This window comes from Sebastes umbrosus, chromosome 16, assembly GCF_015220745.1.
Source record: "Sebastes umbrosus isolate fSebUmb1 chromosome 16, fSebUmb1.pri, whole genome shotgun sequence".
Taxonomy (NCBI): Eukaryota; Metazoa; Chordata; class Actinopteri; order Perciformes; family Sebastidae; genus Sebastes; species Sebastes umbrosus.
This window is the reverse complement of record NC_051284.1, coordinates 26,610,634-26,623,462: the sequence shown is the minus strand read 5'-3', so window position 1 is coordinate 26,623,462 and position 12,829 is coordinate 26,610,634. Positions and strand designations below refer to the sequence as shown.

The window sequence follows — 12,829 nt, the reverse complement described above, 5'->3', positions numbered from 1 at the left end:
GGCAGCTGTCTGTACCAGTACATCTGGATGTAGTCAGAAGCCTTGGTGTGTCTGCAGCTCATTGTTGCACTGTCACCCTGTTTTTCCCACAGTATGTCAGTCTGGGTGACATCACTCCCATCAATAAGACCTGTGTGTATAACAAGTAGGTTAATTGTAAACCTTATAAAGTATAAAATCATTGTCACCATCTGCTTACATGCCCAAAATAATAGAAAATACACTGTAGAGCAATGAGTTCTTAATTCACCTTTCATCCACAGCAGAGAGATTAAAAAGCTGAGGCGTCCATGTTTGATAATGTCCATGTTCTGGAAGTCAGAGTCTCATATATGTCTGTCAGTGTAGTAACAGAGATATGAAGAGTTGCAGGTGGGAGTGTCTCTGCAGTGTGTGACGGTCTCTGATCCTGTTAGCTGCTGTATAAAAACATACACGGTGAATCAAACTGGGAGTGTTTGTGGTCCTTGAGGTCCCCCCACAGTACATGAGATGGAGGGATAGAGATGTGCCAACAGAGCACTGAGGTTTTTGTACAGCTATTGAATGAGTCTGTATCACTGTGTTGACTCACAGCACAGAAATACAAGCCTTTATCTTCTGGCTGCAGATCCTTCACTGTGAATGTCCCACTCTCAGCGTCAGGCTTGGTGGCTGAAAATTGCTTATCTGTGAAGTCTGGTTCAAAGTCAGGTTTAGAGTTTAGAGTCGTGAACATTATTTGTCTCATTGATTCTCCTGGCCGCTGTCTGTACCAGTACATCTGGTAGTAGGTGCCACCCTTGGTGTGTCTGCAGCTCATTGTTGCATTGTCACCCTGTTTTTCCCACAGTATGTCAGTCTGGGTGACATCACTCCCATCAATAAGACCTGTGTGTGTATAACAAGTAGGTTAATTGTAAAACTTTTAAAATAGAAAAATCATTGTCACCATCTGCTTACATCCCTAAAATAATATATTAACACTGTAAAGCAATGAGTTCTTAATTCACCTTTCATCCACAGCAAAGATATTAAAAAGCTGAGGCGTCCATGTTTGATAATGTCCATGTTCTGGAAGTCAGAGTCTCATATATGTCTGTCAGTGTAGTAACAGAGATATGAAGAGTTGCAGGTGGGAGTGTCTCTGCAGTGTGTGACGGTCTCTGATCCTGTTAGCTGCTGTATAAAAACATGCACGGTGAATCAAACTGGGAGTGTTTGTGGTCCTTGAGGTCCCCCTACAGTTCATGAGATGGAGGGATAGAGGTGTGCCAACGGAGCACTGGGGTTTTTGTTCAGCTATAGATCTGAGTGAAAAACAGTCAATGTTACCAGAAGTGAACTTGTTAACTTGCATACAGCAGAACGTATTTTAGGGAACTGGTAACATTTCATTTTACAGGTCTGCAAATTTCATAGTAATTAGGTGATAATTAGCAAGTAGCCTATTTGAAATTTCTTCGGAATTACTGCCAAATTACCCCAATATTTACCTGAAAATGTATCAAAAATTACTTTATTATAAACATGATTTAATAATTATATGCTAAAAAAGCATATAATGGTTAAAATAGGGCCTTAAGGCTTGAGAAGCGGCTCTACGCTGCTCTTCATCGGAGGTGGAAAACTAATAGAAGACACTTCTGATCAGGAACAAATCTCCCCATTGTGTGACTTATTGTCTACACAAATGTAACCTGGTAGCTAATGTCATGATTCAGGGAGTTTTTTTTACTAAATTTCAAAGAAGTTATTTGATAATTATGATCTATTTACCAGCACACATGGAAATAAAGCATATCAATTAACTTGTATTCTTTTCCTGGAGATGTATTAAATAAATGTCCAGCTATTTATTACCGCTTATTAGGAAATAGCAGAATATAATTATTAAATAATGTTTATAATAGATATAAAATAATAATAATAATAAAAGTCCAGAGTCAAGTCCCAAGTCAAGACAGCCAAACAAAGTAATTTCTGATAAATTGAGGTAAATATTGGGGTAATTTGGTTGTAATTCCAAAGAAATTTCAAATAGGTTACTTGATAATTATCACCTAATTACCATGAAATTTGCGGACCTGTAAAATGAAGTGTTGCCGACGGAACTTTTGCTTGTTATTCCTCTAATAGACATTTAAGTCAGTAATGCAGTTTTCTGATCTTTTTGAATTTCACCTTTTATCCAGAGCAGAAATAGAAACAAGCTGACGAGACCATGTTTGATGATGTCCATGTTCAGAAAGTCAGAAAACACAGCTGTCAGTGTAGTTACAGAGATAAAGAGTAGCAGGTGGGAGTGTCATGTATTGTGTGGCGTGTGATCAAAGTGTAACTGGGAGAATTTGTGGTCCTTGAGGTCCCCCTACAGTACATGAGATAATTAGTTTTGGGAACAGTGCCAACAGAGCACTGGGGTTTTTGTACAGCTATTGAATGAGTCTGTATCACTGTGTTTACTCACAGCACAGAAATACAAGCCTTTATCTTCTGGCTGCAGATCCTTCACTGTGAATGTTCCACTCTCAGCGTCAGGCTTGGTGGCTGAAAATTGCTTATCTGTGAAGTCTGGTTCAAAGTCAGGTTTAGAGTTTGGAATAGTGAACAGTATTAATTTCATTGTTTCTCCTGGCAGCTGTCTGTACCAGTACATCTGGAAGTGGTCAGCAGCCTTGGTGTGTCTGCAGCTCATTGTTGCATTGTCACCCTGTTTTTCCCATAGTATGTCAGTCTGGGTGACATCACTCCCATCAATAAGACCTGTGTGTATAACAAGTAGGTTAATTGTAAAACTTTTAAAGTAGAAAAATCATTGTCACCATGTGCTGCCATCCCTAAAATAATATATTAACACTGTAAAGCAATGAGTTCTTAATTCACCTTTCATCCACAGCAAAGAGATTAAAAAGCTGAGGCGTCCATGTTTGATAATGTCCATGTTCTGGAAGTCAGAGTCTCATATATGTCTGTCAGTGTAGTAACAGAGATATGAAGAGTTGCAGGTGGGAGTGTCTCTGCAGTGTGTGACGGTCTCTGATCCTGTTAGCTGCTGTATAAAAACATGCACGGTGAATCAAACTGGGAGTGTTTGTGGTCCTTGAGGTCCCCCTACAGTACATGAGATGGAGGGATAGAGGTGTGCCAACAGAGCACTGAGGTTTTTGTACAGCTATTGAATGAGTCTGTATCACTGTGTTTACTCACAGCACAGAAATACAAGCCTTTATCTTCTGGCTGCAGATCCTTCACTGTGAATGTCCCACTCTCAAACTCAGTCTTGGTGGCTGAAAATTTATCTTTTGTGAAATTTCCAAAGTCGTGATCTATGTTGACGGTTGTTGTGAACACGATTAGTTTAATTGTTTCTCCTGGCAGCTGTCTGTACCAGTACATCTGGAAGTGGTCAGCAGCCTTGGTGTGTCTGCAGCTCATTGTTGCATTGTCACCCTGTTTTTCCCACAGTATGTCAGTCTGGGTGACATCACTCCCATCAATAAGACCTGTGTGTATAACAAGTAGGTTAATTGTAAACCTTATAAAGTATAAAATCATTGTCATCATCTGCTGACATCCCTAAAATAATAGCAAATACACTGTAAAGCAATGAGTTCTTAATTCACCTTTCATCCACAGCAGAGAGATTAAAAAGCTGAGGCGTCCATGTTTGATAATGTCCATGTTCTGGAAGTCAGAGTCTCATATATGTCTGTCGGTGTAGTAACAGAGATATGAAGAGTTGCAGGTGGGAGTGTCTCTGCAGTGGTTGACGGTCTCTGATCCTGTTAGCTGCTGTATAAAAACATGCACGGTGAATCAAACTGGGAGTGTTTGTGGTCCTCAAGGTCCCCCTACAGTACATGAGATGGAGGGATAGAGATGTGCCAACAGAGCACTGAGGTTTTTGTTCAGCTATAGATCTGAGTGAAAAACAGTCAATGTTACCAGAAGTGAACTTGTTAACTTGCATACAGCAGAATGTATTTTAGGGATCTGGAAACATTTCATTTTACAGGTCTGCAAATTTCATAGTAATTAGGTGATAATTAGCAAGTAGCCTATTTGAAATTTCTTCAGAATTACTGCCAAATTACCCCAATATTTACCTGAAAATGTATCAAAAATTACTTTATTATAAACATGATTTAATAATTATATGCTAAAAAAGCATATAATGGTTAAAATAGGGCCTTAAGGCTTGAGAAGCGGCTCTACGCTGCTCTTCATCGGAGGTGGAAAACTAATAGAAGACACTTCTGATCAGGAACAAATCTCCCCATTGTGTGACTTATTGTCTACACAAATGTAACCTGGTAGCTAATGTCATGATTCAGGGAGTTTTTTTTAAGAAATTTCAAAGAAGTTATTTGATAATTATGATCTATTTACCAGCACACATGGAAATAAAGCATTTCAATTAACTTATATTCTTTTCCTGGAAATGTATTAAATAAATTACCAGCTATTTATTACCGCTTATTAGGAAATAGCAGAGTATTATCATTAAATAATGTTTATAATAGATATAAAATAATAATAATAATAAAAATCCAGAGTCAAGTCCCAAGTCAAGACAGCCAAACAAAGTAATTTCTGATAAATTGAGGTAAATATTGGGAAATTTCAAATAAAAAGAAATTTCAAATATATTACTTGGTAAATATCACCTAATTACCATGAAATTTGTGGACCTGTAAAATTAAGTGTTGCCGACGGAACTTTTGCTTGTTATTCCTCTAATAGACATTTAAAGGTCTCATGTTATGCTCATTTCCAGGTTCTTAGATATATTTTAATGTTGCACTAGAACATGTTTACATGCTGCAATGTTCAAAAAAAACTTTATTCATCTCATACTGTCAGCCTGAATATGTCTGCTCAGAGGCTCTTTTTGACAGACCCTGATTCAGAGCCTGTCTCCTCCCACACTGCTCTGATTGGTCAGCGTTTTCTGTCAATCAAACGTCCTCAACAACACAGCGTCACTCTCTCCCCCTCCCCTGGAGCTCTGCTCTCACGGAGAGAGCTACCTGCAGGGAGAGGGAGAAGCAGCTAGGAAGAGTTTATAAACTACTTTAAAGTTTATAAACCAGAAACTTCACCCAGCGCACGTTACCGGAGGAATCTGATCAGAAATCGGCGACAAATGATGAACATCTGCGGTCCAGATTCCAGGTTTTCCTGATGGTTTTTCTCAGGTAAATAATGCTATTTATAGCTCTGTTAGTTAGCTCAGTGTTTACCTTCTGCATCAACTCTGTAAACCGTAAACATACACTCTGTTTTACGTCTGTCTTTACAGGTCCATCTGTGAGAAATGACCGACAGAATCATCCCAGAGGAGAGCCGATAGCTGTGAGCAGACAGTTCTGTTTACATGGAGATACAGAGCTAACCCGTTAGCATGTAGCTACATGCTACCGCTATGAGACGGTGTGTAAACACAGCGACCATCAGGGTGGAAAATAGAAGATGTGAAACAGTAGTCAGTTCATTATTTCTGGTAAAAGACACCTGATAAATGTATGGAAGTAATCAGAGTAATGGTATATTAATTACTGTAGGAGCTGTCTCTGTGTTACCATGACTACAGACCACCAGAGCTTAGTTTACCATAGTTTACCGGAGCTGAAAGACTTTCTCCTGTACCATGTCAACATAACTGCAGGTGGGATGATTAAAAATGCTGTGAATAATTAATAGTCATCTGTCTACTCAAATAAAGTTTGACTGTGAAACACAAATGTGTTGTGTTGCTTACAGTCACTATTTACTACCTGTACTCTTCTACATGCATGACATCAAATATATATAATATATAAATATCAGCTGTTTAAACAGTGTAATTACATAAAGCCTTTGTGAAAGAACATGTTATATTTAGATGATGGGAGTACATGAAGCCTGTTCTGCTAGTTCTTGGAGACTAACAGTAGGAGCTACTTTGCTCATAGTTCGGTTGAGGAGGAGAGAGCGTGACGCTGTGGGGCGGGGTCAGCTAGCTGGACGTTCTCTCTGGTTCCACCAGGAAACCCTTATATGGCTTGCAATTCTCTAATGACGTCAGAAGAGAAGGAAAAGCTGCTCAGTGATTTTCGACACCCATTTCCGGACAAACGGAGCAGGAGAAAAAGAGAGAGGACGGTCTTTTATGACACTATGGTGACTTGTAGACACACTGGGGACAGATATTGATGTTTAAAAGACATGGAAAAGTGCATTTTGCATAATAGGTGACCTTTAAGTCAGTAATGCAGTTTTCTGATCTTTTTGTATTTCACCTTTTATCCAGAGCAGAAATGGTAACAAGCTGACGAGACCATGTTTGATGATGTCCATGTTCAGAAAGTCAGAAAACACAGCTGTCAGTGTAGTTACAGAGATAAAGAGTAGCAGGTGGGAGTGTCATGTATTGTGTGGTGTGTGATCAGGATGTAACTGGGAGAATTTGTGGTCCTTGAGGTCCCCCTACAGTACATGAGATAATTAGTTTTGGAAACGGTAGTGCCAACAGAGCACTGGGGTTTTTGTACAGCTATTGAATGAGTCTGTATCACTGTGTTTACTCACAGCACAGAAATACAAGCCTTTATCTTCTGGCTTCAGATTCTTCACTGTGAATGTCCCACTCTCAACCTCAGTCCTGGTGGCTGAAAATTTATCTTTTGTGAAATTTCCAAAGTCGTGATCTTTGTTGAGGGTTGTTGTGAACACGATTAGTTTAATTGTTTCTCCTGGCAGCTGTCTGTACCAGTACATCTGGTAGTAGTCAGCACCCTTGGTCTGGCTGCAGCTCATTGTTGCACTGTCACCCTGTTTTTTACACAGTATGTCAGTCTGGGTGACACCACTCCCATCAATAAGACCTGAGTGTGAAGCAGTAAAGGTTACAATAGTGATATTCTTTGAAATCACTTCCAAAATGATAAACTATTCCAATGAGAGCAAAACTTTGTCAATTTGTTTTTTGTTTAAATCATGATCTACAGTTTTGTAACTTACCTGTAGTCCACAGCAGAAAGATGGACAATCTGAGGAGGTCTTGTGTGATGATGATAAGCTCCATGTTGTTGGACACAACCTACCAGTCTCATATAGTTACAGAGTCATGAAGAGCTGCAGGAGGGAGTGTCACTGACTGCGTTGCGTGACGTGATCATATGAGCTGCTCTGTACAAATCTAAACTGTTATTAAAGATGTAGTATAAGTGGTACTGGAGGTCCCCCTACAGTACATGATCCCCTGTAGATTATCTGTACTTTAGATCAGTAACACTGACAAACTGAAGAGGCCAGATTTGATGATGTGATCTATTTTGTGATATACTAAAGATATTTTTAAGATAGAAGATGGATGATCAAGTCAGATTTTGAAATTCTCGACAGGAATGTTTTGTTATTATTTATGTAAACCTAAACAGTTCACTCATTGTTTAAAGGGATAGGTAGGTATATATATATATATATATACATATATATATATATATATATATGACGATATCGAGTCTCATATCACCAGGGCTGCACAATTAATCGAATATCAATCGTGATCACGATTTTGGCTTCTCACAATTAAATTAACATGATCAACTGTGATATGGACATTTAAAATGCTCCGCTCATAGAAACCTCTGCTAAACTGACAGCTAGAGGTACAACATCAGTTAGAAGCCGGTTTCAGCAGTCTCGTATATCCAAGTTTTTGCCGGTCATACATATGTATGGAACCGCCACATGATGGTTTTACGTCCGAACACAGCGCCACAGTCAATAACGTCTCACACACACACACACACACACACACACACACACACACACACACACACACACACACACACATGTCGTCTATGTGGAAGTTTTTCAGCTGAACAGTTCAAAAAGGAAGCACAGCATGAAAGTGAAAGCAGCGCTCATTTTACTTAAATGTGAAATTGCAATAAAAATATGGTGATCTCAATATTGATCAAAATAATCGTGATTATCATTTTGGCCATAATTGTGCAGCCCTAAGTCACACAATAACACAAACAAGCTAACCGATCGAGGTAGCGGTAAACTAGCAACTAGTCTGGTTGCTTTGGCGAGAGCATAGATAACGGCTTCGGTTCCCCATCGGAAACATAGACTTTATGGCTGTCTCATGGCAAGGCAAACCGGCAAAAATGTTCTAGATATAGCGTACACTTAAACTGGTATTGATTTTTATAGGTGGGCCTTTCTTTTAGGTGGCTAAAAGCAATACATTGCTTTGCTCTCGTGCGGTAACTCGTGTCTGCTTCTTCAAACTGGGGGCGTGCCGACCGTCATCTACTGTATCTGACTATGGTAGTACCTCGTACAACCCCACTTCAAAACACCAGAACTATCCCTTCAAATTAATTTCCTGTAGCTAATGAGAAAAGTTCACAACCATATTAGAGTAATTGCTAAAACAATCTTTATTTAATTTATTTTCATACAAAGTCACTGTAGTGTCAGATGAGGTCAACATGTGTCAAAACAGTTGATAAAATCTTGAAAGGCTCAGTGTAGATGGAGGCTGTCTGCAGGTGTTCAGGAGTCTCAACACGTTGTCTCTCCGCAGACAGATAAAGCAGAGTTTTTGTATTGACGTGAGGGGAATCTGCAGCACTGTGCTGACTGGCAGCACAGAAATACACACCGCTGTCACTTAATGAAAGATCAGAAATATTGAGGCTTGAATGTTCACGGCCATTTCCGTCGAAGCTGATTTTTCCTTTCACGTCGTCCTCGGGGTACGGGTAGTTCACATTCAGATATCCCAGAAGCTTCAGAGCTTTGCGTTCATCTTGTTTGTACCACAGAATAAGATCATAATTTGTTATGTTGTGTGAACAGTTGATCTCACTGGCAACAGATTCATTAGTTCTCTTAATGATGAAAGGAGGTGTTTGGAGGACACTTCCACTGAGAGAGGCAGCTGTGGAAAAAGCAGACAAGATTTTAAATACTGAAATTATCAGCTGTGCAGTTTCTTACTGTTTTTGGAATATCCTTGTGTTTCTCACCAGTATTTCTCAGCAGATGAAGAAAACAAAATACAAAGACCATAAATATCATGTTGAAGAAGTGAAGATTTGACACTCTATCAGCTTTTCTATCCAGTCGTTTCAGCTCAGCACCTGTGGACGAGAGTCTGTTACAGTTTAATGAAGAGGGGAGGTGTCAGAGCAGTGTCTACATCACAGCTTTAACTTCATCAGCAGGGAGGGAATAGTGTTATCTTGCTTCTAGGAGTCAATGGAAGTGTGGTTTGATATCTTCCTTTCATTTGTTGAGGTTTGTCACCCCCTGCTGGTGTAAAAAAAAATACTGTAAATTGCCTCAGTAAAGGCTTTGCAGTGTTTTCAAAGGGGTCCCTTGACCTCTGACCTCCAGATATGTGAATGAAAATGGGTTCTATGGATACCCACGAGTCTCCCCTTTACAGACATGCCCACTTTATGATAATCATATGCAGTTTGGGGCAAGTCATAGTCAATTCAGCACACTGACACACTGACAGCTGTTGTTGCCTGTTGGGCTGCAGTTTGCCATGTGATGATTTGAGTATGTTTTTTATGCTTATGTGCCTGTAACCCTCACAGGTACTGCATGATCAATATTTGTCATTGCTTTGTGTTGTTAATGGATTTCCACTAATAAATATATATTGACATTTGCATAAAGCAAAGATATTTGTCCACTCCCATGTTGATAAGAGTATTAAATACTTGACAAATCTCCCTTTAAGGTACATTTTGAACGGATACAATTTTTTATTAATTTGTGATTATCGCAATTAAATATGGACAATCATGCGAATAATCGCGATTAAATATTTTAATCGATTGACAGCCCGAACGAATCTTCAAAGCACAAAGAATGGCATTCGGGACAGCCCTACTTTTAAGTAATTTTGATTAATATGTTCATTATTCCCTTATCAGCTCATAAGGGTCCATAAATGCCTGTGTGTTACAAAATCTTTAAAAAATCTAAATAACAATGGTATATCCATATGCTAGTTTATTATCAAAACAGCCAAATTTGGTAGAACAGAAACTCGTTAAAAACAAAAGATCTCAAAAACTGAATTTTTACAGTGTGAAACAATCTTAACTTCTTTGTGTTGTAATGCAGTTTCAGTGATAACTATGTGGTCGGGTAATTACACAACATTTAGAGAAAGCCCAGTACTGGGGTTTTTGTTCAGCCTTGCAAGTTAACTGTGCCACTGTGGGGCTGACTGACAGCACAGAAATACAAGCCTTTGTCTTCTGTCTGCAGATTCTTCACTGTGAATGTCCCACTCACAAGGTCAGGCTTGGTGGCTGAAAATTTCCCTTTGTCAAAATCTCCAAAGTCATGATTTTCTTTGCCATATGTTGTGAACACGATCAGTTTCATTGTTTCTCCTTGCCGCTGTCTGTACCAGTACATCTGGCTGTACTGCAAACCTTTGGTGTGGCTGCAGTGTATCGTTGCATCGTCACCCTCGTCTTTCCACAGTATGTCAGTCTGGGTGACACCACTTCCATCAATTAGACCTGAGTGAAAAACAATAAACGTTACCAGAATTGAACATGTTAACTTGCAAACATACATATTACAGTGAACTTTTGCTTGTTATTCCTCTAATAGACGTTTAAGTCAGTAATGCAGTTTTCTGATCTTTTTGTATTTCACCTTTTATCCAGAGCAGAAATAGAAACAAGCTGACGAGACCATGTTTGATGATGTCCATGTTCAGAAAGTCAGAAAAACACAACTGTCAGTGTAGTTACAGAGATAAAGAGTAGCAGGTGGGAGTGTCATGTATTGTGTGGCGTGTGATCAAAGTGTAACTGGGAGAATTTGTGGTCCTAGAGGTCCCCCTACAGTACATGAGATAATTAGTTTTGGAAACAGTGGTGCCAACAGAGCACTGAGGTTTTTGTTCAGCTATTGAATGAGTCTGTATCACTGTGTTGACTCACAGCACAGAAATACAAGCCTTTATCTTTTGGCTGCAGATTCTTCACTGTGAATTTCCCACTTTCAAAGTCAGGCTTGGTGGCTGAAAATCTCTCTTTGCCGAAATCTCCAAAGTCGTGACCTTTGGTGGTGAAACTTGTGCGCACTATTAGTTTTATTGTTTCTCCTGGCAGCTGTCTGAACCAGTACATCTGGTCGTACTGAACACCCTTGGTCTGGCTGCAGTGTATTGTTGCATCATCACCCTCGTCTTTCCACAGTATGTCAGTCTGGGTGACATCGCTTCCATCAGTTAGACCTGTGTGTGTAATAGTAAGGCATACAAAAACAACAGCAAGTAAAAATATGAAAAAATAACTTTATTTAAAAGTTGTATTAATGAATCAGAGTAGATTTTATTGTGAATTACCTGCAGTCCACAGCACAAAGACTGATAATGTGATAATATCCATGATGTTCTGTTAGACACAAACTGCCAGAGTCTCGTATAGATACACAGAGATAAAGAGCTGCAGGAGGGAGTCACTGGGTTGAATGATGTGATCCTCTGAGCTTCTGTATGCAAGTCTACACTGTCAGTAAATGGGAGTAACTGGTGCTGTGGGTCCACCTACAGTCCATCACTCCCATCTGCATTCATTGTCAGTGACGTATACAAAACATAAATTCTAACATCTGATCTGAGGTTTGATTGGGAAATATTTGACCTGATTGTTTATCAACCAGGCTGCAATTGTAAATACGAATTTGTTCTTAATGACTTGCCTGGTTAAAGGTCCAGTGTGTAGGATCTGGTGGTATCTAGCGGTGAGGTGAGGAGATTGCAACCAGTGTTGGAGAGCTGCAGCAAAGAGTAAAGAAGCAAAGAGGTGAAATTCCAGTGTTTTTTTCACAATAGTCACTAGATGGCGCTGCGGTAGCGCTTTTGCCATTTTGGACAGAAAACGCCAATGGTTTCATTGCCATGGACGTATATAAATCAGAGGATAACTTTTTTTTTTAGGTAAATCAACTTCCCAGTATGAACACTTAAATCGCCCTCATTTAAATCATTATGTCCTAAAAGTCATAAAATTAAAGGGACTATTTGTAACTTTCAGAAATGCTTCTTAACAGCAACACCTGTGGCCGTGAAATCAACGAAAATCAGCGTCGGGCTCGAGCTTGTACTCGCTCTAAATAGACACGAATGAGCATCGCTCAAAACAGTGAGGTGACACACGTCAGCTAAAAGCACAATATCACTCTATATTTCAGCTGCTTGGCAGTAATCTTAGCTGACCAGACGGAGGTCTCTCCATGAATCAATGCTGATACTGTGTTGCCTTCTCCTGCCTCAGCACAGGCTCAGGCAGCAGGGCTCTGCAGCGAGAAACTTGTCTCCCTCCGCCCGCAGCCTGAGTGAACAGGGACGGTAACGAGACAACAACGTTTCTCTCTGAAGAGCCCCGTCACTTCCCAAGACACGGGAAACCTCTGTTCAGCTGCTTGGCAGTAATGTTAGCTGACCAGACGAAGGTCTCTCCATGAATCAATACTGATCCTTGTGTTGGCTTTTCCTGCTCAGCGCAGGCTTCAGCAGCGGGGCTCCTCAACGAGTTACGTTATCGCCTCCCGACCGCAGCCGGCAGCCGAAGACACCGGCACCCGGTCGGTAACGAGACGATGACGTAACTCGTTGAGGAGCCCCGTCACTTCACAAGACACGGAAAACCTCTGTTGGTCTGGAGGAGCTGCAGCATTTATTTCTGCACAAACGTCCCCTGTACATTCACTAGATATTCTCAGAGCTAAACTAACTCTTCTGCGGTGTGGAGTGAGCGCGCGTTCACGTCTAGAGGTGGAGCGAGTATGCGCGCGCTGTCTGAGT

At 40.2% G+C, this 12,829-nt stretch overlaps 1 protein-coding gene and 4 gene segments (V, D, J or C); 1 reads left to right on the top strand and 4 right to left on the bottom strand.

Annotated features, from left to right (window-relative positions):
- The window catches only part of ccdc177 (coiled-coil domain containing 177), a 160,090-nt gene that overhangs the window by 44,257 nt on the left and 103,004 nt on the right, over positions 1–12,829 (top strand). The gene's annotated exons all lie outside the window — the stretch shown is intronic.
- On the bottom strand, positions 6,278–7,122 carry LOC119504446. The segment is given in 2 exon segments: positions 6,278–6,848; positions 6,985–7,122. Coding segments are annotated over 2 exon segments (444 nt in total).
- LOC119504440 lies at positions 8,289–9,349 on the bottom strand. The segment is given in 2 exon segments: positions 8,289–8,923; positions 9,012–9,349. Coding segments are annotated over 2 exon segments (519 nt in total).
- LOC119504453 lies at positions 9,835–10,746 on the bottom strand. The segment is given in 2 exon segments: positions 9,835–10,532; positions 10,672–10,746. Coding segments are annotated over 2 exon segments (396 nt in total).
- LOC119474475 lies at positions 10,923–11,411 on the bottom strand. The segment is given in 2 exon segments: positions 10,923–11,257; positions 11,369–11,411. Coding segments are annotated over 2 exon segments (378 nt in total).